Source organism: Centruroides sculpturatus, unplaced genomic scaffold (assembly GCF_000671375.1).
Source record: "Centruroides sculpturatus isolate CEXI.00-Female unplaced genomic scaffold, Cexi_2.0 scaffold725, whole genome shotgun sequence".
NCBI classification, from domain to species: Eukaryota; Metazoa; Arthropoda; class Arachnida; order Scorpiones; family Buthidae; genus Centruroides; species Centruroides sculpturatus.
The window spans coordinates 93,565-103,420 of NW_019384962.1; the positions used below are offsets into that span (position 1 = coordinate 93,565).

The 9,856-nt window shown below is 25.6% G+C and overlaps 1 protein-coding gene across 3 annotated transcripts in view; it reads left to right on the forward strand.

Annotated features, from left to right (window-relative positions):
• Positions 1-8,363, forward strand: part of LOC111632462 (atypical protein kinase C-like) — a 101,926-nt gene extending 93,563 nt beyond the window's left edge. For 2 of the 3 annotated variants that reach the window (XM_023376878.1, XM_023376877.1), the window contains exons 18-19: positions 2,671-2,786; positions 7,010-8,362. In XM_023376878.1, the coding sequence (XP_023232646.1) occupies positions 2,671-2,786; positions 7,010-7,097 (204 nt within the window). In that variant the 3' untranslated portion in view covers positions 7,098-8,362. Of the gene's footprint in view, positions 1-2,670; positions 2,787-7,009 lie in introns of all 3 variants that reach the window. The other variant, XM_023376879.1, reaches the window with a different exon arrangement.
• The last annotated feature ends 1,493 nt before the right edge of the window (positions 8,364-9,856 follow it).

Consider the following 9,856-nt stretch of genomic DNA (forward strand, 5'->3'; position numbering starts at 1 on the left):
ACCATCTTTGCTTTTTAAAATCTTATAAAAGTTTGCAATATTTTGTATTATATTTTATTTAAAAAACGAAAATTACCTTCTAAATTAGAAGTTCATTTTTTTAATTTTTAACTCAATTCAAAACATTTTTTTTGTTGTTGTTGTATGCAGTTTCCAGCAAACTTTAATTAATTTTTTTCTATTTGTGAAAATTTCTACGTTATTTAAAGGTAATTTTTATTATAGGCCTATAGACCTTACACAGCATTATTAATATGATTTTTGAGGTTACAGAACTTTAAAATTACTTTAAAAAATGGAAAATAATTATATCATTTGATTTAAAGATATTTTGTATACCTTAAAAATAATTAATCCTATCCCGGGATTTCCCAGGATCCCAGGAAACAGTTCACTTTTATCCCGGGATCCTGGGACAAGCAAAAGACTGGGAAATGAGAAACCCTATTTATTTATATAGATAGATAGATGATGATCTGCTTTAGTTCATTCTCACAGAAAAGCAAACTTAGGGCGTCATACTCGTAGCACCATCTGTTTGACATAAAAGCCTTAACCTAGATTATATCTTTTAATTTATATGAATGCTTAACAGAATAATATACAGCCTATGTCCACCCTGAAGTTCCATTCAAAATATTGGCAAAAGAATCTTTGAAATCAGATGAGTAGTTTCGGAGATTACCCACTACATACAAACTTACAAACATTACCTCTTTATAATATTAGTATAGATTAGACAGTAATATATTCTACTGTCTAATGATGAGTACTGCACCTGTAATATATTCTACAATGTTTATTTAAATTTAAATTTCAAAAGAGTTTAAGAAAAGAAGTGTATTATCAATATTTTAAGAATTTTTCTACCTTTTGTTTTGTGGAGTTAAAACTAATTTGGCAAATGAGCATCTCATATACATGTTATGAAGTGAAATAAAATAAAATTTCAATGGAAACCTAATTTTTTAAAATTGTTTATTTTAGTAATACAGTAGAACCTCGATTATCCGGACCTCTATTATCCGGATTTTCGATTATCCGGATTGTTCAAAATAAACAAAAATTTTACGAATATAACACTTGCACTTGGCGAATTACAATACTGTTTATGTACGTGGTGGAATGCATAACTTTTTTTGTTTCAACAATGTCTCACCCAGCACAGTGGCCGTAAACTCTTAAATATATTTTGTGTCGTAATAAAAATATAACTTGACATACGTATTTATAAATAATTTATTTTCAAATTATATCATTTATATGACCAAGGGCGGCGTAAGGCATGGGCAACGTGGGCCACCGCCTATGCTTCGCGTCTAGGGTTTCTTATTTCCCGGGAAATTTGCCTCCAGCGGGATTACGGGAAAAATAATTTCTTTTACCGGGATCCCGGGAAATTCCGGGATGAGATAGTAAAATAGAATTTTATATGAATAAAAAAGATCATACAGGAATATCATAAATTTGAATAATTTAATATATTTTCTAGTAAGTAACTAAAAGTGTAGGGCCAATCTCACCCATACGGACACGTTAGGCTCAATTAATTTATGTTCTCCTACATAATAAAATGAAAGTAAAATAAAGTGTTTCATTGGGAGTTTTAATGATTACAAAAAAAATACTATTTTACTTCTAAAGATGAAATAAAAAATAAACTAAAGTGCGATGAGTGATATTTACTTTCAGCAAGTCTCCGCTGTTCAATGATGCGCAAACACAATACATAGATATTACATGAACTAACAAGTAGAGACTTGTAAAACATAGGTAATAATATGCAGCAAGAAACCTCAAAATTTCTCTCTTAGGTGAGTCTTCAAGATGCAACTTTTCGTATAATAAATAATAGAAAGAAAACCTGACATGGTAAATTATTATTAAAATGCGAGATTTCCCGGAAAAATAAAATTTTCCGGGATTTTTCTCGTAGGGAATAAACGGCGAGAATCCCGGGAAAACGGGATCCCGGAAAATAAACCTTATTCGCGTCCGAAGAGCCTTGCATTTCGAAGGTTTATGCATTACTTAAAAGCCGCGAACGCGACAAAAAAATTTTACTCGTCATAAAACGATAAATAGTTTGTCAAATTTTTATTCATAAAAATGCAGTTTCAACTGCTTTTTATTTTATAAAATCTTCTTCTTGTGCCACCAGAGGGCTTTTTAAACAATAGGTAGTCTGTTAGCATTGGTCAGTAATAGTCCAAATTCAATATGAACGTTTGTTTCTTGAAAATTTGATCACGATTTAAATACAGTATTTACTTTTAATATTACCGATATGTCATCGAAAAGAAAACATGTTGTATTATCATTAAAAGACAAAGTATTTGTTTCGATTATCCAGATTTTTCATTATCTGGACTACCTTCATCCCCAATTAGTCCAGATAATCAAGGTTCTACTGTATTTCAAAAATTTATAAATAAAAATTATTTTTTGTTTGTAAATTTTTGCTTTTGTTTATTTCATTAATATTTTTAACTTAGTTACGATGAAATTCTAAATTTTTAGTGATTATGATAAAGGAATTTTCTTTATGATTTCGTGTCACAAAAAAAATCATAACTGTGCTATTTCTAACATAAAATTGAATTTATTTAAAGAATCAATATTTTTTAAAGTATTAATAATTATAACTGAAAGTTTCTTTTCTTTCTTCAGTTGGAAGCTAAACAAGTTACACCTCCATATAAACCAAAATTAGAAACTGATCGTGATTTGGAGCATTTTGATCCACAGTTTACAAGTGAACCAGTTCAGCTGACACCAGATGACTTGTAAGTATTTTATTATGTAATATATATGAAATTATTTTACTGATCAAAATATCTGAAAGCTCTAACATTTTTGAACAAATTATTTTTTTTTTCTAAATTATTTTTGAAATATTATTATTATTAAATATGTTATGATTTGTATTTTTCTAGTTTGTGCTAGTCTTATTAACTTAAATTTAAAGAGTGTTACTAAATGAATATTTCCAAATATTGGATAATCTAATAAGAAATGTCAGCATCTTTGTAAAGACAATATATAAAATAATTGCCAAGCATGGTTTTGTTTAATGTTTGTTTAAAAATTTGAATATGCTTAGTTCTTTCAATATAGATCATTCATTATAATGAAGTTACATGATGCATCATTTTAATGCTTGTTATGACATGTATCAGGATTTTTAACATATTAAATATTTTGCTTATAATCTTTGTAAAATGTTAAACTGTCAATAATATATATAATTTATAGATGTCAAAATTATACCAGTGCTAAATGTTTAATCTATGTAAGATTAAGTACATTATACTTAATAACATGTACAATCTGATACAATGTTATTGTAGTACAAAACAATCCATTGGAATTTTTAAAGCTAAATTAATAATCTGATACAAAGCATTTTGGTGTAATTGTACTTGTTGTCTCCAATCAGCAGTGTGAATGACCAGTATGGTTATATCTTAATTAATTAATAGCTTTGGAAGTGAAGATCTGACAGGTCTGCATAGTAAAACTGACAATGCATCTACTTGGTAAGCAGAATTTGGGGTTTGTGCCCCTCTCCAAGGTGATCTTTTCTTCCATAATATTCTAAATCAAAAATTAATTCATTCATAATTATTAAATTTATCATGAGATGGTAGCTTCAGTTCCTATCTCTAGTCAAATTTCTTTATATCTAATTATTAATTTAGGTTTAATTTAACCTGATAAAAAATCTGACAAATCATTTGGTCCCATTATATCATAAATCATGTTTATTGATACAGTTTGATGAGTAAAGAAACTGTTTTTGTTGATAACTTTTTGATGCCAAGGCTTTCTAAATCTGATTTCAAAAATTCATGGCTCCTTGAGTTTATATTTCTAATTAGTATATTATGACTTTAAATTCATATCACTTATTTTAAAAATTAATTAACATTTACAGTTCTAACAAACAGCTTATAAGTAACAGCTTTATACACTAAATACAACTATAATTTATGAGTTTTATTAGTTTAGTAGTTATTGACAACTAAATTGACTAATAGAGGTACTTTAGAGTAACAAAGAAAGTAGAGTGTTGTTTAATTGTAAATGGTTGTGTAAAGGTCTAGACCAGGCATGGATAATACAGTCTGTTAAAATGTAAAAAACATTTAAAATACATGGGAATATGAATTGGTAGTGCTGTGTTCTGTGGATAAAGTGCTCATTTTTTGTTTCTGACTACAGCACAATGAAAAGTGCATGCATAGTTACAGAGCAAGGAATGGCAATGTTCTCTTTGAATGGATTATCTAGATCTTGTTATAAGTTTAGAAGTAATTTTATTATGTTCTTAACAATTTCGGTTTTTTACAAAATGAGTACACCAAAAACAGAACTAAACTTATTTCACGGATGAATGGGATATAACATTTTTATTTTTTAAGAAGATAAATGCTGCTATTTAATTTAAATGTTTATCAAAAAATATATGTATAATTTGAAACATCATTATAATGCCATAAATAAATGTAACTGTTTTGCAGCATATTTTATTTTATAAAACCTAATAAACTTACAACAGAATAAAAATATAAAGGTAGATTATTGGTACTTTTGATTTATGAAAGTAGATTACATTCCACTATACCTGGTCTAGACAATTGTCTGGAACTATGTGGAATTTCATTTTACACAATTCCTGTGTAAAATAAGATGATAATGTGTTGTGATTATTTTTTAATTGAAATTGAATACATCAAGAACAATAAATTATTAATAGTTTTAAAGATATTTGTATTTTACAACTTCTCAATTTGAGAGGCACTGGCTTGCATTGTAGTCTTTAAGATAGAAGTGTGAAATGTTGATGAGTCAACATTTCACACTTCTATCTTAAAGACTACTGTTGATGTTGTCTTCTTATATTTCCTATGTTATCTATTCATCATTATAGATTGCTGTATTTAGACATTTTTGACAGTAAATTATAAGAAAATGAAGAAAAATATTCCATTTTGTAATGAATAAGAAATATTTACTAAAATTTAGTAGACTCCAAAAAACTTATTTAAACATAATGATTTTGGTTCAGAAAAATGAATACATTAACTGAATAACAGAAAAACACTGACACTAAAAAACAAATTTTAAGGAGTCCATGGGCAGTTATTTATTTATGAATTAGATTTTTTTGGTATATTATGTAGTAAGGTACAAAAGTTCTCAACCTGAGCAAGAAAGAAATCAAATAAATAAAAGACATGTTATTATTATTTAATATATTTTAATATAATTGTATTGTATTGTAATAAAAGGGATATATTTAATATATCCCTTTATTACAATACATTTTTCATAATATGGAATTAACAAATTTATATGATCAGGAAAGTACTTTTTGTATTTGCCCTCAAAATGTTTAAAAACCTCTGACTAGACCTCTTCATTGCTGTTAAACTTTTGTCGCAAAGATCATACTTTAATTTTGAGAACAAATAGTAGTCACTCAGGGCCAGATATATAGTCCCAATCTGACCCTGAGTGTTTATAAAGCAATGAGGAAGTTTAGAGAAGCTTCATTCTTTAATGGAGTCTTTACATAAAACGAAGTGTGGATGGGTGCATTGTCATGTAGAAGCTACACACTTTTTGAAAATTTACCCCTCCTCTTCTCTTTTATGGCATCCCAGAGTTTTATCATCAGATTGGCATAATAATTGGCATTTACTGTAGAATTTTTCTCCTTGAAGTTGATCTTTATTGATCAACTTCAAGGAGAAATTCAGTCATGAACCCAAAAAATCATTGCCTTATCCTTTGTCAACTATGACACTTTTGTCTTCTTCAAAGGAGATTCCCCTGCACGGTACCGTTCCATCATTTCTCTTATGGACAGTGGATCTTATTATAGAACCATATTCTCATTCCTGGTGATGATGGACTGCAGAACTTCACACTTCACATAATTCTAAAACTATTAAGAACAGTTCGCCCAAAAAAAGAATAAATGTACAGTAAAACACCTGTGTGTGAACTTAATGACTATTTTTAGTATTGTTCAGGGCTGTAAAAGGTCTGAAATTGGGTCAGTTATTATGAGTTCAAAGCATTAGAAGTTTCTTTTATGAAGAACTGACCAGTCCATTATTTGGGATCTATTGCTAGCCATTGAGCTTATGAATCATATCCATGGATTGGGGAAATTGTTCTTTCCTCTTGCTTTTGATAAGAGATTATGGAGGAGATCACTAACTTCTGCCATTCTGACATGAAGGTGTCTTGTGTCAAGTAACACTAGGATGGTTTGATCCCAGTTCAGGTATAGTTTTTTTTTGTTTAAGTGTTCTAACAAAGTGAAGTCCACATATAAGTGTTATACTGTATATTTTATCTGATTTTATTGAATTTAATTTTTATTTTCTATTACATAATCCTAGAATTAATTTGTAAATAAAACCTATCTGTGGACTCCTTAAAAAATTGATTTTTTAGCATCAATGCTATTCAGTTAACATTACAGAATACACAATATTATATTCCTTAAGTAGAATATTCTGTTGAATACATTAAATTCAAGATGTAATAAGCAGAGATCTGTTAAATCAAAGAGATAATATATTTGGAAAACTTTTCAACAAATTACATTATTAAATATTTATATAAGTTTTGTTGTTTAATTCAAAGTTGTTTTATTTTTACCTATTAACTTATTATTTAAAACTTATAATTTTAGTGAAACAAAATGTATTGAAGTATAGGAAATATTTTTAATAATTGTACTATATTTTTTGAATGATAAATTTTAACTTATAAAATTTGATAAGGATTGGTAAATGTCAAACAACATATATCATAAATAGTATGTTTGTTGTTTGATATTTAAATTTAATATACAGCAATTAAATTTTAATATGTAGTTTGCATAGTAAGTTATCATTATTAATTTTAATATATAACTAAGTATTATTTTATAGTTGGGTGTATCTAGTATAGTAAAATTAATTACTAAAATTATTGTGTATTATTTCAGGAAAGTAATTGATAAAATTGATCAGTCAGAATTTGAAGGATTCGAATATGTAAATCCTCTTCTCATGTCAATGGAAGATTGCGTATAGAAGTAAAAGACAAGAATAGTTTTCTAATTATTTAGACAGGATCAAATTTATTAAAAATTTATAGCTGTATTCATATAAAGAATAAGTAATAATATTTCCTAATACTAGAGTATTGTGATGTACAAGTATTTATTTTTACAATTTAACTAAATGAAAGATAAAACTGCTTTAGTTTTATTGTTTTAAATAATTTAAAATGCATTTATTTTATAAATATATGTGGGCATATGAATGATGTGATACGAGCATATACAAACACACACAAAGAAACACAATAAACATACATACATATATATATGTATGTATATATATATATTAGTATATTACAAGTACTTTTTAATCTTGTAAATACAATAAAAGATAGAAAAATTTAATTGATTCAATAAATCGGATGTTAAATGTTTGCAACATTTTTTACTATCACTATTGTTGTTTTCAATGGCATTATACATAATTTGTTTTTGATATAATTATTTTGTATTTTTGCTAATTTCATTCCAGATGATATGGAAATATTATAAAAAGCTTATAATATATATTTATTCTCAGGATTGGCACTTATACAGTTGTCACAAAACTCTGTACTCATTGTCAATGTAACTATTGGAAGTGTGCCAAAATTGATAATGAGTTTGTTTTTATAAGAAAGTTCATATTGTATAAATATGGTTATAAAGACCGAGAGTTGAAACAGCTGACTAAAAAAGAAATGAAATTAATTTGCCTGGAAGTATGGACTTTTGTGACATTGTACAAATGTTTATATAAAATTTCCAGTGGATCAAATGAAAATAATACCAAAACAGAATGTAAATAGGGACCATGGTGTATCATTGTTTTCTTATCTAGGTATCTAAATTAGATGTGATAATGTGTTATTTCTCATTACAAACATTTTGTAGATAGAACATAATTTAGGATATTAGTTTTATTGATATAAAAAAAGCAATTTCTAAGTTGTATTTTAATTATTCATACCATTGTAACTCTTGGATAATTTTTGAAAAATATAATGAAAAACCTCATTATAATTAATTAAATAAATATTAATATATCAACCTGTAACTTTGTTCACTTATCACAATATGATTAGCTTGAAAAAACAAGCAAAACTCTTGAATTTTATAGAATCTGTATCAATTATTATAATATACAGAGGTTTTGAAGTAATGAAAAGCCTTATGTAAGAAATTTTTTTATAATGTGTTTAAAAGTGAAAGATGTTATAAATATATATTAAAGAAAAAAGATGCAAATTGCATATTTCTTATACAAATTAAAAGCAATAAGTGATAATTTTGCTTAAAAATTTAAAAAATTAATGCAGGTTTAATATAAAGTTAAATATTTTTAATCAAGGGAAATCAATATTAAATACTGTTCTAGAATAATTTAAAATTTATAAATATCTTTCACTTTGTCTTGATATGAAGTATCATTTAAACAAACAAAACTTTTCAAGTAATAAATGAAATGAAAATTTCCCAAAGTTTAACCACTTTTATAATGAATTTGAAATTCAAGGCATCTAGAAAAATTCTTATTGAGGCAACTTTTTAAATGTAATGGAATTCTTTTATTTATATTATAATAGTAATTTTATGAAAATAAATTTCAATAATTACCAAAAATAGTAATCATGTTAGTAAATGTTAGTTTGATAATTTGAACAAAACATTGCATATTAACACATATTAACAGCTATTAATTCATATTGAAAAACAGTTATTCCAAAAATTAATTTCTGCAATATCCACAAATAAATCCTAAATCTTGAAATCCTTCAATATTTTACAGATTTAAAATGAGTTTAAATCAAAGAAGAATTTTTGTAAATATTAAATTAGCATAGTCTAAAATTTAATAATTGTAAATTGAAATAAATAATAATTGAATTATCATTATTATATTTGAGAATTTCTATACATTCCTGTTTAGTATTCTTGTTTTAATTCATATATAAATTAATGAAAACTATAGTTTAAAACTTGTAAAACAATTTATGATATAAATTGTTTTCAGGTTTATATAAAGTTTGTACATAAAAACTTTAGTTAGTATTACTGTACAAAATTTACAAATAACACAAAATATAAAGTTCTGGATTAATATCATTATTATTTTGTACTAGACAAATTTATAATAAATTATTTAGACAAAAAAAATTAATAATAATAATTTTTATTACTTCCAATAAGTAAAAATAGATAATCATTTGATACAAATTTGTCTTAAATCCAGAAATAACTGTTTTCTGTGATTCAAAGTACAGATATTCACAACTGTGATGTTTTCTCATTTTTTTTAACTTATAAATTCATTTAAAGCTTTTTAATTTTATTTTTGATATTTAATATAGAAGTTTGCAAAATAAGCTTAAACATTTTATTTCTATACTTTTTTTAAGTCATTAAATATTATATTAGTTATGTAAGCTAAACATAGTTGCTTTTTATTTTAAATTTAAGACTATTTTTTGTATGAATTAAAAATTTTTGTTTAATAAATCAACTTCATTTTTTTGAAATGGCATATTTTTTTTATCTTACAAGTTTAGAAGTCACTTTTGGATAACCAAAGATTCACAAATGTTAAATTCATAACAAAAGTTAAATATTTGTTACATCAAGCAATTTTAAAATTTTACTTTACATATTTAAAGACTTATATGTAAAGAAATTGATTAAACTGTTTCAATTGAATAAATTGGAATTTGTCAAAGTGAGCAATATTTTTTTAAGAAAATTTTCTAATTTCAT